General features: G+C 38.8%; 1 protein-coding gene across 7 annotated transcripts in view; it reads right to left on the bottom strand.

Annotated features, from left to right (window-relative positions):
• The window catches only part of ARID1B (AT-rich interaction domain 1B), a 336006-nt gene that overhangs the window by 31742 nt on the left and 288597 nt on the right, over window positions 1-15667 (bottom strand). For 4 of the 7 annotated variants that reach the window (XM_074580477.1, XM_074580483.1, XM_074580480.1 and 1 more), the window contains 3 exons: window positions 12898-13043; window positions 5744-5853; window positions 4845-5003 (listed from right to left, as the gene is read on the bottom strand). In XM_074580477.1, the coding sequence (XP_074436578.1) occupies window positions 4845-5003; window positions 5744-5853; window positions 12898-13043 (415 nt within the window). Of the gene's footprint in view, window positions 1-4844; window positions 5004-5743; window positions 5854-12891; window positions 13044-15667 lie in introns of all 7 variants that reach the window. The other 3 variants (XM_074580478.1, XM_074580482.1, XM_074580479.1) reach the window with 1 other exon arrangement.

Below are 15667 nucleotides of genomic sequence, written 5' to 3'. Positions count from 1 at the left end.
TCTGACAGCAGAGGGGCTGCTGCTACTGCAGGAAGACCCTCCTGCTTGCAGAAGGTGAAGTGATTTGCTCAGCAGTGGAAGATGGGAGTGGTTCAGAATTAAACACAAGAGAAAAAGATTGATATAAAGCTGCGGGAAAGGAGCCAAATATATGAAGGGAAACATATCCTTTATGTCTGTATAGTAAAATCCTAAACTTGGTTGTTGACTGCAGTAGACACTACTTTACACTCATCTAGTCAATCACTCTTTCCCTCCTTTGCCTTTGCCTTACTTTGAGCAGGAGACAGCACTATTGTGAAGTAAATAGAAACTCATTTCTAGCTGAACATCTCTAAACAAGACCCTAGCTGTACCTCACGAATGCTGCGGAACCACACACTTTGTCCACGTCCCCACATCGTGCTGGTGAGGACTGGCACTCGACACCACGAAAGATGCAGTGGGGCAGCATCCAACTGCCAATGATTTTAAAAGCATTGCCACCATTCATCTTGCACGTTAGCCTGGAAAATATGACAGGCTCTGTATCTCCCTCCAGCCATTAGCTGAAACTTGGCAACGCTGGACGAGAGCCAGGAGAAAAGAGATGTGAAGCCAAGGGGGGTGACCCAGCAGTTCCATGAGCCACTGCTGTTCTTTCCAGTGAATGGATATTCATTTTAATTAAATAAATAGCCTCCTGTAAAGTTTTCTGCCTCGCTTCCTGATACTGTAACTTCTTCGCAGTAGTCCTTCCTACAAACAGATATTATTACCTTTCTTACTTAGAAATGAGGTGCACTCCTGAATTTACTTGAGCCAGATTCAGTTGTGTTACAACCCCTACTGAAGTCAGAGCCAAGGCTGAATTTGTTTTACTAATACTAATGGCTGGCAGAAAGCACTTTGACATGAGTCCTGCAGATGATGCAATGAAAGCACAAACTGATTCTAAAATGGCAACCAGTTTACTCTAAGCATCACTTGCTATGTATCTGGGTGTTTAAGAAAATCCGTTTAACTCTTTTCAACAAATATACTTTGTCAAAAATTGTTTTTTGGGTGTTTGTGGGAAGAAGGAAGTTAAGCAAGTCATGTTGCTACTAATTTGATTTTGTAGTGAGAACACATGATCATATAGGCTTGAACAGCTGAATAAACTGGAGCTACCCCATTACCACGTGCAGTGAGAGCAAAGTTACTCTACTGCTCATCAGCATTAATTTTAAACTGACGCTCATGATGCCACAGAACTCTAATAAAAATGAAGGTAGGAAATTTCAGCTTTTACCCAGCACATTTTGTATGTGCTTATATTCTAACATACGAGGCAACAAAATAGTTTCAATTTCACTCTTATGGTAGTTCACGACTAAGAATGTTCAGATTTACCAGTTTTACACTTTCATTTTTATAGAGTAAGATTCTCTTTTTCAAATCAGATTCAGAGCAGAATGGAAACCAGTTAAGAATTTTTCATTCTGGGTTTTTCTACTATACGTCTCAAATGATGCTGCTTTTCAGCAGGGTGGCAGCAGGCTCTAAAATGACAGTATAATCTGAAAAGTTTTCACAGCTTACAGAAGGTAAGAAGTGTTTCTTACCGTGTGAGCTTTCAGGTTGTCATGCTTTATAAAATGGGTGCAATTTTCTCCTAAAATGAAATGTTAACTTTAGAAGAATGCACTGGAGGGGAGAATGCTATTCCTCAAGAGTAAAGATCTTTTTCTCCCCTCTGTTTTTATAAATGTAAACATATAAAAATGACAGATGTGTGCAAGCTAGTCTACACACAAACAAACTTCAGTTCCACATGGGCAGGTTCAGCTGGAAGCCTAAATTTGCCTATAGGTAAATGTTAACCCTCAGTAAATAAGGGTTTATTACAAAATGATCCTGTTAGCAGATTGTTAACTGAGCTTTCCTTCTGTTAAGTTTGTTGATAATTTGGTGATAAAAGAATGCTGGTGCAAGCCTGTGGCACATACCGTTACTGATTTAGTTGCATCCTACTTTGCCCTCAATCCCCAGCACACTCTTCTACATGATATGACTGGCCACGTTTAAATGGGTGATTTAAAAAAACCCCACATCTAAATATGTGGATACCAAAGCCAATTCTCATTAAATTTGTCAACCCCCATGCTTTATTTTCCATACACCTACCACCCATTAAGCTGCATTATACACAGACTCTTGTCTGGTGAGTCTGCAGAATCCTTCAGAGTAACACAAATTTCTGTAGGAGTTCTTTCCCATTAAGGCAGTGGGTCGTTGTTTCTGTACATACCTCTAAGCATCTATATTTATAGAATTATCTGCCGTTCACTTCCCCCACTTCAATAAAGAATTTGCCAGTATTACACTTATTACACAGACTTATTTTACTACAGAACAGTGTATGCATACACAGGCAGCAAAAACTGCCGAAGTCCAACCTCTGGCAGAGGCTTTTGCAAGACATAATCCTTTGTCAAGATTTCATCCTGAAGGACTCCGCAGACCCCTCACAGCTAGCACCGTGGCGATGTAGTACTATTCAAGTGTACTCACTGGCATGTTCATGTGTACCTATGGACAGCCAGCAGCATTTTATGGGGTTTTCATAACCTACTGTTTTATTTATGTTGCAGGGACGCTGCATAGTTCACACTCACACTTGCAAATTCTCTTTACAAGAATTTTAAAGCCACCTCGCCACTGTCAGGGATGCACACTATGTGCAAAATTAGCATAGCAGCACTAGTCTTTTACCTATATACCAACCCGAAGAGCCCTCAAAACGTAACGTTCAACAATTCCTTCTCCACATTTTCTCATGCCTCACTTCCATATAAAATTGCTCAAAGAGAGGATCCACTTAGAAGGATCACAGGGATACTGTGAAGTGAATCGCAGAGCATTCGCCCTTGCTTTTATCCTCTGCTAGAATGGACACGTTGTAGCACATGAAGCAGCTTTGGAATTTAATGAACAAATTCAGGCTGTTTTCAAGTGTAACGAAACGCCTGCAATCAATCGTTCCAGTATGTGTCAGGCTGCTACTGAAGTCAATGGAGTTATCCAATACAATGGCCTTCATAGGTAAAAGGCAATCAGCTAATTTACAGCACTTATTTTTCTATCGTTCCACAGCACTGTATTTATCCGTATCTGTGTACCAAGAAGCTAACTGAAGCTAAAGATGCAGCAGCATCTGGACATAAGGGCGTTCACGAGAAACTCAAAGCACAAACTACCTCCATTTATTTTTCCCAATGCTATACTCTGTCATATTTACATGGAAAGAACTCCGCGTATGTTCACAATGACTCTAGGATTTGTTACGCGGTTCATGCAATGAGCTCAGGAATGCATTATCATTTGGTAGCCTCGCAGAGGAAGATGTGTAGATGTGTTTGACAGCCTGTGCAATAACTCTCTTGCTTTCCTCCAGAAAACTGCCCAAACAAGCAATACCCAAAACATTACTACGAAGAAAACTAAGACCATTTTTGGTACCACCCTTTCAGAAATGCTGTGAAGAAGAAGATGAGACTTGGTGGGAACAAGTAACACCAGCTGCCTTCTGAGACTCAAAGTCGCTGCCAAATAAACATCAAAACATTTAAGGTGGTGCATTTCATGCCATGCTGCCCCTCTGCTCAGGGGATTCAGTAGATGTCTGGGTTTTGGATGGGGAGACCTTTTTCACTCCAGTTGGCCTTCCTCTGTTTGTCCTGAGACGTACTCTTCAATGTATCACTTTGTGAAAACTGCTATCAAAGAACCGTTGCTATTTTAAGTGCACATTAACATCAGAAAAAAGCCTTCGTATTCCTCATAAAAATATACTGCAGTATTTTTCTACAGAGAAATGATGATCATTATTACTTTTGGTAAGAAGAAAAAAAACCAACATATACTTTTCTGATTCAAAAATACAAAGCAAAAACGACCACGTGGACATTTGCTCCCCACAGGCCATATTTGCTTATATCTCCATTCTCTTTTCTACATATGCATATAGATTTTCTACGTCTGTGTATATGTATATATATATATAGATATACATATGCTGAAATTTATTTTTAGCTCCACATATCTCAGGTTTTTCTTTACAACCTGTATGAGAATGATTATTAATCTAAAAAACAGTTTTCTAAAAACATACACGTCAGGTTTTTTCTACCCACGATCCGGATTATTTCAAGATAACCGAATGAAGCAAATCAGAAACAATTTTGTTTTAGACTGCGCCCTGATAACCTAATGATTGTATTTCCAAATACACAATTCAAAATTAAAAATGTTTCAAAAATATGTATGGCAGCATTTTCATGGTGCTCAGTCTACAATTCAAACCTTAACAGATCTTTGTTTCAATACGGGAGAAGATTTCTCATTTTGTTTTGTTTTGTTTTTTCCTAAATAATCCTAGCAAAGACAAGTGCAGCAACCAGAGTGAAGTCAGTTGTGTGAAGGAGTTTGGGCCCAGGAACAGAAATGGAATTGTCCTTAACAACACAGTCGGCATGCTTGGAAGCTGATGCATTACAGGAAGAACGTTTTCTTCACAACAACTGCTGTATTACCAGACAGCACACTTGCATGATGCACGCAATTTTACTCTTTCTTATTTCAAAGTACTGTTGGGACAAATTTTGCCCTTGGATAAGCATGCTCAGGCCCCACTGAAGCCAGGCAGTGGAACTTACAGTCATGTGTCCGAGAGCAGAATTTGTACCCAGTGTTATAAAGAAAGAAAACTGTTTAGTGGATAAATAATGAAGAAAAGGAATTTACAAAACAAACAAGCAAGCATTAAAATATAATTAATTACAAAAAAATAAACAAAAACCAAAAAAACCAGAGCCACTTACAGGGCTTGATGGAGTCTTTGGCCAGCCTGGGCTGCTAATGCTATCACTTTCATCTCCATGAAATGAGGAGATGCTAGCAGAGCTTGGGGACATTGGGGAAGGGACTGGCAGGTTGCCTGGGGTTGGGGGCTGAGAAATACCCTGAGAGCTGTAGCTATCCTGTGGTAGAGGAATAAAAAAAAAATAATATGACAAAGGCAGGGCAAACTTTATTAAAAACAAAAAAAATACATCCAGTTTAACAGACTGACCAATCTTTATATATAAAATATATATAAACAGAGAGACACATACAGAAAACACACACATATATAAATATATTTTTATATATATATAAAAGGTATTAAAACAACATTGTTAATTAGTATAATTTGGAAAGTTTGCTGGATGCTTGGCTAAAGTCACTAAGCCACCATGCTTATTTCAAGCTCACATGGAATGCTAAGCATGGGTTTCCCCTTATGAAAGAAAGAAAAAAACCAAGCTGTTGACCTTATTTTATCAAATAAGGCAGGAAAGCAAAATATTAAAGTATGTTGCTGCTGCTGAGGCGGCCAAAACAGGAAGCTATAACTGAAGGCAGAGAAAAATGGCTGCAAGTATTGAAACCAGGCAAGACCCTTCTTTCCCACCCACCTGGCACAGCCGAATCCCCACGCAACTTTTGGCTTGGGTTGCTTTGCCCCCGCAAGTTAAAATGCCGTAAGAACTAGTAACTTTCAGATCCACACAATGAGGAAAAAAGAAAAAAAAAAAAGAAAAGAAACAAAGAGATTGCACGTGAATGGAAAGGCATGCAGGAAAGAACAGAAGTGGGAAGGCCAAAACCAGAAGATGGAAGAACAACACAGCAGACTTCTGCGGGCTGAACCAACACCACGTGCGGAGGTGGTAAATACCTTTGACTTGCTCTCGGGTTGGGGGGGTCCTTCTTCTTTGCCATCTGCTTTGAGAGGAAGGGGTAGTTTGGACTCACCGGGTGTCATCATATCTGCAAGACCCATAGGTGCTAATCGAAAACAGGAGAAACAGTTAAGCATGACCACGTTGGGCTTTGTAGGAAAAAACACGCTTCCTGCTGCAAGATTGTGGTGCCACGTGAAGCAGAGGTTATCCCACCTCTGTCCTGTTATTCTAGCGTCCGGAAACCTGGAAACCTCTTCAGTTGAAGTGAGGAAATAAAAGAGAAAGAACGAGGCAAGAATACAAGCACCATGGAACAACAACAACCACAAACACTTTATGAAGTAAAATTCATTCTTCATGCTGCTGGTGGTCCTCAACTGTCTCCATATTTGACCACTACATTTTAACAGAACAGCCACCTATCTTAATAACTAGTGCACCTTCCCTTTAGCAACAGACAAATGCAAGTGAAAACGATGCGCATTTTGCTTGCAATGTTGAATCCGAGAAAAAGGCTGATTTTCCCAATGACATCTGTATTAAGGTTGGTACCCAGCAGATAATTCCTGCCCCTACCAACTTCAGTATGAATGGCTCAGGCACTGTGAGCCTTAACTACAGAATTACAAGCTGTAAACTCCACTCTGTTGGAGAACTGGCACTCAACTTCTTCCCCTCCTGACAAAATGAGGTGGGACTATAATGAGCGCACAAATGTCTTTCTCTGATAATGGCACGCAGTTGCTTCCCAGGGGTGTGAGGAGTTTAAGGTTTTTTTTTTATTTGAAGATGCAAGTGCTAAGTATAGTATTATTGCTGCAGAGCTGCTGGGTTCCTGGATTTCTAGAAAGATGCAAGGAGGAACATTCAGATAAATAGATAGAAAATACTGGGCAGATCAGATGCTAGAAGGTGCCATGACACCAAATCAATGCAAATAACCAGAGAGCAACAGCAAGACACCGGATGATTTTTTCCCTGCAGAAAACCATGTGTACAGCACTTATGAAATACTGGATTATCTTCCCTTCCTCTCTCTTTTTTCTCCCCCTCATGCCCTTCTTTCAAAGAAGGATGTGAGGTAAGAAAAACATAGGACAGAATAACCTACAAGGCAACAAAAAGGAAAAAATGCATATCCCAAAGATACAAATTTTAAGAATCGGCAAAGCATCATTGCTAATAAAAATAAAAAAAATCTGATCATTACTAGACTAGCGTGCCTCTCTGCAAAACGACAATGCTGGCTCGCACTAGGCAGCAGGCACGCTGCATAGCAAGCCAAAGAGAAGAGGGGGAAAAGAAGCTTTAAAAATACTTCACAGATTGCCCACTACAAAATGATTATTGCACATATTCATGTATTACTATGTTTTAGAAAATAATTAGTTTTAATTACAGCAGTGAGAGCATGAGCAGGACTCTGGCGAATATGCTGGCAAGCTTTGCAGTGCTAATTTGTTAATATCTTTAGCATCACCGCAGGTTGAGACTATGGGTCTGCCAAAAAAACCTACCCAGCCATGTGCCATGTGAATTTACAACTGTATGCTCAATATTCAGCTTTGAACTGACGGTGTTTTTCATGGGCACATTTTCTTGTTTTTTCAAAGCACATTTGTAGCCCAATCAAGCCCTTAAAGTCATCACAACACATAAATCATAATTGAGATTTTAAAAAAAAATAAATTACTTGCAATACTTAAGACTTGAAGAATTGGAACAAAAAGCCTTTTTCAAGTGATGCAGCTGCAGAGAAAAATCTATTGGGATCAGCTAAAAATGCTGTTATTTTTATGTATGCGTGAAACCTCAACAAAACAGCCAAGCGATATGATACTGGGAAGCCAGCATCCACTAAGCATTTGATTTGTATGCATTTTGCCCTTATATTCCGTTGGAGGAGCTAGGGCAGCTTGTGACCATTACAAAGTGAAGGATGGCAGCCTAACACATTTTAGTTTTGAATTCCATAGCTAAAAAAAAGTTATTTTTCTTTCAGAGATTTTTAAAAAGTGTATGTACAAAATGGTCAAATGTATGCCACAGTCTGGTTTCAAACTGGGATGCAGAACCGTTATACAAAATCCATTTTAACAGTTAACACATTTCATGCTGTGAAAGTGCTAAAAAATAAGTCTTAGCTTTAGTTTCAAAGCAACCAAAGATGACCCTTCCCCTCTAAAGCAATTTTAGAGAGGTCAAACAAAGCAAAGTTTTAACAATCACGCTTCTTCACCAGAATTCTGCATGGCTAAATCCTCTGCTGTTATCTCACTGCTCTCTAGGTTGGCACATTGTATTTCTGTTACAAAGAATATAGTAATTGTGCCCGCTCCTGGTAGTCCTGCTTCCATCAGAATTCCTTTATAAAATCTCTTTCCCAGAGAGGTTGAAGTTAACACCTCGCGTAAAGGGCAAGTAACTCTGGTTTGCAAATTACCGCATATATTCTGACTGTATCAACCGTGTTTAGAAATGTAAAAACACCAAGTCACTTTGTCTTTTGAATATTTCTTGTTGGCATATGCAAATATAACTATCAGGAGTTGGAAGCAATTATGAAAAGAATAATACAGTTTCCCAAATCCTTTTTCACTTTTTGCTCTAATTTACTTCATCTGCATCCTTTCTTTCTACCTATAAGAAGAGAACTGCAAGGATTTTACCAGGCAAACTGCAAGGTTGTCTAGTTTCCCTGTGGCTTTTACCTAAGATGTTTCCACAGCTACTTTTCTATCCACTGTTGAAATGCTGTTTCCTAACTTCTTGCAAACGTATTCTCCAGCGATTTGCAAACAGACATTCCTGCACTTATTTTAGCAAAGCGGTACAGCGAGAACATTGTTTTGACCCCTTCTGAGCAGTGAAATACTGTTATTGTCACGAAACTGCTAAAATAAGACACATTCTCTTTCTACACAGGTACTAATAATTCTGCGTGCGAAGTGCAGACCAAAGGGTAAAACATTTTAGAGAGGAGGATAACAGGGAAATCTTGACTCGAAAAGTGTTGTAGCGTACTGTGAATAGGTTTCAAGTACTAGCCTCTGGCTTATTATAAGAATTTAAGAGCTAGAATGATTTCAAAAAGCAAGTATGGGTCACGGTCCTGAATTAACTATTCCACACTGAATTTAATGTACTCAAAGGCAGATATTGACACGAGTAAAACTGCAGCAAAGTATTCTTTTTTGCTAAAGGCTGTTCTATCAATCCCAGAAGATGATGAAGTACTGTAGGAGCAGCAAAACACTAACATTGTTTTTCTCTTTATTGCTAGTGCAATAACAAATCACACTCTACAAAACAGAATATTACATCCTTCATAAGACATTCCTTCCTCCCTTCCACCACTAGCACTCTCCCTCGGAAAAAAAAAAGGTTTCTAAAAAATGCTTCCCATTCATAGATATGATTGTTTTCTCTATCAGAGGTTCATCCAAATAAATACAAAGTAAAATATATAACGTATACGAAAAGGTAAGTGTTGTATCTACTTCTTATGTTATTTTTAAGAGCATCCTTTTAATTCCTTTAGTGCAAATAACTTTTCCTAGAACTTCATGCTTTATATAAAATATTGTCATGTTAAAAATTCATTGGGAATAATAATACCCAGAAAATGGAAGATTTCAGTAGGACTGAGGTAGTGAAATTAGGAAAAGATCCTCGTGGCAGCAAGGAGATTAATGCCTTTAATGGAGGCGTTTTGTTCACCTCCAGAGGTAGCGGAGATTATGAGTGCCAGTTTCTGTGCAAACACACTATGGACATCTGTGAGATCCAAACTTCATATTACTTCTTTTTAAGGATAATTTTCACTAGAATTAACAAGGCTCACAGCATGAAATTATTTTTTTCTATGTTGGATTTTGTAAGTTTTCTTTTATTATATATATTTTTAAAGCCTGAATTTAAAAAATAGGGAAAAAAATCTAAATAATATATATGGGAAACGTGAACCCATGTAACAAAAGGACAGTGGAGGTTATACAATTTTTTGGAACGGCAGTTTGTTCCATAACATTCTGGCACTTTTTTAATGAAGATTTTGTTATTGTTATGGATGGGATACTCTATCAGAAGGATCTCTCTTCTTTGATCTCATAATTTCTGTGTTTCTAAACTGCTCTACATCAGCAGAAGCTGGCGATCTGTTGTGTGATTCAGTCATTGTTGAAGTACCAGGATGCATAACTGCAACACGATTTTCCTTTCAATTGTGTCATTGATTAAAAAAAAAACCTAAGGCAAAAAAAAAGGATCAATTGGTAATAAGGAGTTATAAATACTACTAAAAACGTGTAGCAAATCCAGTGTTATACTTAGCTGTACTGAAGCTAGAAAAGCGTATGAAAAAAATTCCGTCAGCATCACCAATCTTGTCTGTTTCAGAGTAAAACCTATAAGCACCTTTGATTAAAATGACTATAACCAAAACCTACCTTCCTCCCTCAAAACAGGCAACACAACTGCACTCTCCAAAACTCAGACAACCAAGAAACCAACTTCTCCCTATTGCTTACCTTTGTTTTTCATTGGCCTCTAATTGAAACCACAGTCGTTCATGCTCAGTGCACGTGAGCAAGTTGACTAACGCCCACACTTCACTCCAGCAGCAGCCACCCGGTTGCATTTGGTTTTGGCCCTACACGTTTGACTAAACCCTGGTTTATCCGACAGACGTGTGACTTCTCACTAGGGAGGGCGGGGGGAGAAGGCTCAAGAGCCAGAGAGCTGAACTGGTCTTTGTGTCACGGAAAATGCCTTTTTCAAGCCCATAAGTAGGTATCACCTGCAAATTCTCCACCTGGTCAAATGCACCTCATCAAGCGCAGGGCCAGAGCTGACCCTGAAGTGCTCCCCCAGCTCAAGACATTATAATTTCAAGTGCTGTATTTACACTTGTCTTAAGCTCAGCCCTTCATTTCTTTGACCCAAGCCACGACGAGCGAGGACAGGGGGAAATGTGGCATTCCCACTGCATGTGCCCCCAACAGTATACTCACACCTCATTTTCTCTTTTTGTTCCCCTGGTACCAACACCGTCTGTGTGCTCTTGGAGGCCGGCTGCATAAAGCAATCGAGATGCGCGTCTGCCCACACACAGAGGAAGAGAGGTGCACTGAACTCCTTCAGTTCATCTCATACTTACTTTCCATTGGGTAATCTTTGAATTAATAAAACTGGAACAAAAGAAAACCTCACAAATGCACTGGCAGAAAAAACCCTGATAAATGTTTAAATTATTAAAAATCCAATATTTCAGAATGCATAACACAATAAAAAGAGTATGACTACCCCATACAAAAGACTGCTAGGATAAATGGCCTTGCACTGAACAGATTTCCACTGTATGAAATAACGAATGGCTGAATTATCTGAACAAAAAAACCTCTGTGAATCTTCCTTTAAACTGGTTATTCCTTAGGAATACATAAATCTTCTTAGGCAGGGCACTCTGCCATCTGTTTGCTGTTGGTTATTTTTGCAGCTCTGGGGGCCAAAGGAAAAAGGGGAAAAATTACTTCTGCTAATAGCAAAACAGAATTTATAGCACAGTTTCAATGCTCAGAAGTAATTTTATTTCAGCAAGCCAGACAAAACACATAACTACACAAACAAAACATAATATTACCTGGGACAGCTCTGGTGGGGGAAAAGCAAGCTATTATCTAATGGTCTTTTCAATAGCTTTTCCCTCTTCATCCAGACGGTGAAGTGTGCTGTCTGGACTAACCAATGGCTTCCAAGCCAGCACTGCAAAAAGCCCTTTTTTGTTGTTTTTCTTTTCTTTTCTTTTTCAAAAATCTTACTGATTAACAGCTTCCTTTCTGTTTCTTCTGCTAACCAAAACCGTAACATAATATTCATGAAAAATAAGATGCTGTTAAGTGTCACAGGAGCTCCTACATAGAGGAAAGAAACCCTCTGGACATACTAGACACTAGGATCTCACAGTGGCCGTTTTCTGCCCCGGAAAGCAGGGACATATAAAATTGCAGGGAGGGAAGACAGGGAAGGAGACAAAGGATGAAGGAATGAAACAAGCTGAACAGGGCAGAAAGGAAGATACTGGAACACAGCTCTTGGTAAGATACAATTCCATTAATAAGGTATCTCTAAAGAAAAAACCCAAAAGTAGAAACAAAACCAACTAAGAAACAAAATCAAATCATCTTAGCACAACCTATCCAGCTTTCAGAAAAACTTCAAAACCCCCAATATTTCAAGAAGTGCTAATGTAATCAGTAAAGCATGCACAGAAACTCCATGACTGGAATAAGTATTTGGGAGGATCCACTTCAGGGTCACTGAAACTCCATCCAAACCCACCCCAATCAAAGAATTGATCTTGACTGAAGTATTATCTTGATGGAGCATAATTGTTAGGAGTTTGAGCTGAATATGGACTACAAAGCACACTTGCACAGAATTACATTCACCTGTCTTCACAGTAACACAAAAAACTGCAAAGAATTCTAAATTCACAAGTCATGATATGAAGGACAAATTCAGCAGTGACACTGAATATGACTTTTTTGCAAAAGGAAGCTATGATTAAATTTCATATACTGATATTTAAATAAGTAAATGAAGAAACCCTGTATATGGTTATATGAATTTTGGAAACAGTAAATATGGCCTATGTTTTCAGAACAGAGTAATTATTTTAAGTGCTCAACTTACAGCATCTTCAAGTCAGAGCAGGTGCACATCTCTTTTTTTTAATCCAGCACCACATTAAATACCTGAAATTGCAATCTTAGGAAGAAAGACACTGAAAAGCAACAGCAGCGTTTTAAAAGATGAGGTTTTTCTCCTTCCCTCTCTTGCAGACACACACACACAAATACACATACACTTGCTACTCAACACCTACGTCAAACTGGGTCCGAGTGTTCCTGGAACTGTTCAAAACATTGTACTCATCTACATACTGTGCAAAAGGACTTAATGAAAAATGTATGAGTTACTGTACAAAAAAAATATGTGAATACCTTAGCCTAGTTTTGAATCACTTCAAACTACCCAACAGAGGTGAATCGAATGAAAGAGGCTATCCCTCTGCCACCAGCCCAGGGCTGGTCCCGTTAGCAGAGTTATGGAGAAAGGCCACTGCTGGAAGGTTACCCACCATTACCTGTTGAACTGTTCACCATGTTAGGTGCCATGCTGTAAGGAGGAGCCTGTGGGTTCATCAAGCCAGAGCTGTTGTTCATCGGCTGAGTGTAGGGGGAGCTGGATCCCATAATACCGCTCTGATTCATGGCAGGAAAATTGCCTTGCCTGCGAGAAGAAAAAGCACACACACGATGTCTCATTACGTACCTCATTGCTGAAGAAGCTGTGGTTTGTCACAGAGCACATCCCCTATTGTTTGCAAATAGCTAAGGAGAAAGCACGCAATTAGATCATTTTACCTACATGGGGAGCTATTAGTCTTGAATTAGTTACCGTGTATCTGAGACAGAACTGGACTGAACACAAATTTCCAGAGATGTATACCATGTCATTCTATGTCACAGCCAATCAGCAGGAAAATACAATTCATATTATTTATCCTACGAGTAGACAGCAATGTGATCAGAAGTCAAAATCAGAACCTAGGGTTGGCATAAAAAAATTTCAGTGAATTGCAATTTTGACTGTGTCATAGAAATCCTCGCCTGCAGTAGCTTTAAAAAACAGTGAAATGACCAGAATAAAAATGGGTACCATGGAATCTGTTTCAGATTTCTGTATCTGATGTTACAGCACACACTTTATTTCCTGTAAAGCACTTCTAATCCTAGGGTGCAAAGGAGAAATCCAATTGCATGTGAGCATTTATCTTGAGCATACCTCGTGATGAAAAGCGGCATTCAGGGTTTCCCCAGGCACTCAGGGAAAAGCGCAACTCCCTATGAAATCATACACATATGACTTCCCGCTTCTCCCTCAAAACAGCTTTTTTTTTTAAAAATAGCACAACAGATGTTCCCATTTCCAGTACTGACCTAGGGCCCAAAGTCATGGTCATTTGGCAAATACCACTAAAGTGACCATAGATGTGACTGCAGCACTGAATAAAATGTTCATCTTGTACATGACACCTATGTCCAATCGTTCAAAAAAACACATACATACTACAGTTTGTTGAAACACGAAACCTCAGCAGAACTATTTTGGTTTTGAAAATTAATCACATATCCGTATAATGCTTCCATACCGAGACTTAAGTTTGTCCAAAAAACTGCCCTGAATGAAGCCCTTACCTAATTCTCCATATCTTCAGATATTTTTGAAGGCTAAACCTTATCCACTCTTAAGTTCTAAAAAGATCTAAGTACGCTTTGTACTTGATTTAGCAAATTCTATAGATAAAATGAGGCACAAGGAAGAAGACAAACCAATCCAAGTAAGCAGAATACCCAATGTAATGCTTGATCCAACTTAAAAAATAATGTTTTATTCTTTTAATCCATAATACAATTATCTACCTTTTCTTCGTATAGTTGAAGACTGCACATATTATGATACGTATATGGATATACACTTATACATATAAAATCATATAGATAACTAAAAACACATGCAAAAATATACTTACTTGTATATTCATAGCCTACATAGGGAAATACAAAACTCAGACCTTTTTCTTCAATGTATTCCCTGAAAATTCATGCTGTTTTTCCAAATCAAGGAGACAAGAAAGGAAGGAACCGTCCCTTTACATAGCTTTGGTACCTGTCTGCTTTTTTTTCCCCACAAAAACTGAAGCATTTAATTTTATCCTACAGGCAGGGAAAGCTGCATGTCCTGGTAGCAAGATAGAGTTTTGGTATAAATTCTAGTTTTCATTATTATACAGTATTCAAACAAAAGAGACAACCCCCAAACCAACAACCCTGAATAACTTCAATGCCTTCTTGTCTTCCCCAAACTCATGGCAGATTCTTAACGCAACTGGTAGAAACATATTTCTTTTTTAGGAGGTACAGGAGGAAGACCATTAAAGCACTATTTGGCCTAATTTTTCTTGACACATTGTGAATTTCTTCAAAGGAAAAGAGAACGTGTTATCTAAATAAAGCATCTTTTTCCAAGTCAGTTTTGTCCTTTGCTCTCTGAAGACAAACTTTTCTTCACTCTTGCAAAGCGGCAAAGGCTTTCTTTTGATATGAAGGAGACAACTGCCATACAATGTCATTTCCCTGATGAAGCTTGCAATGAGTAGTGGAGGGAAAAGATTTAAAATGCACAGCGGTGCAATGCTCCAAGGGAAAATTACAAAGGGGAAAAAAGAGAAGAGAGGGACCATTCGGCAACAACTTTAAAAGATTTCAGTCACACAATCAAGCTTTTCTTATGTAAATACTGTATCTTAAACACCCCCACCCAATTTTTTAGATGAAAATTGCTGTATTTCAACAAATGCAATTAACTGGAAAGTTACTTCTGTGCTGGATAAGCGAGACCCTTTCCATTTTTGGGTAAAGTTACTAATTCATCATCAGTTACTACTGAAGAGGAAGAAAGTGTGCAAGTGCATTTTTACACTTTAAAAAAGAAGTAATAGATTTTGAAAGGTTCTTTTATGGAGGAAGGCTGGGATTCTGGAAAAGTACAGGTAACTACAGGTATCTATCTCTCTAATATCCTTCTTTTGCTTTGAAAATACATAGGAGATACACACCTTGCAGGTAAACTGAAATTGGTCCTGACCTACTAATATTTCAACACTCTGGCTTCCTATAGCATGTATATCTTCTACGCTATGGGGCAGTTCATTGTCTCAAATTGAGGTACAACCGATTTCATGTTACCCACTATGGACATCAATCTCAATTGTAGTTGATGAAAGCACACTGCTGTACAACAGCTTTAAATCAAAAAGCAGGAAACTACTTCCAGTTTAGATGGAGAGTGGA

Source organism: Larus michahellis, chromosome 3 (assembly GCF_964199755.1).
Source record: "Larus michahellis chromosome 3, bLarMic1.1, whole genome shotgun sequence".
In the NCBI taxonomy this organism is placed as follows: domain Eukaryota; kingdom Metazoa; phylum Chordata; class Aves; order Charadriiformes; family Laridae; genus Larus; species Larus michahellis.
The sequence above is the reverse complement of the archived record's forward strand: the minus strand, read 5'-3'. Positions and strand labels throughout refer to the sequence as shown.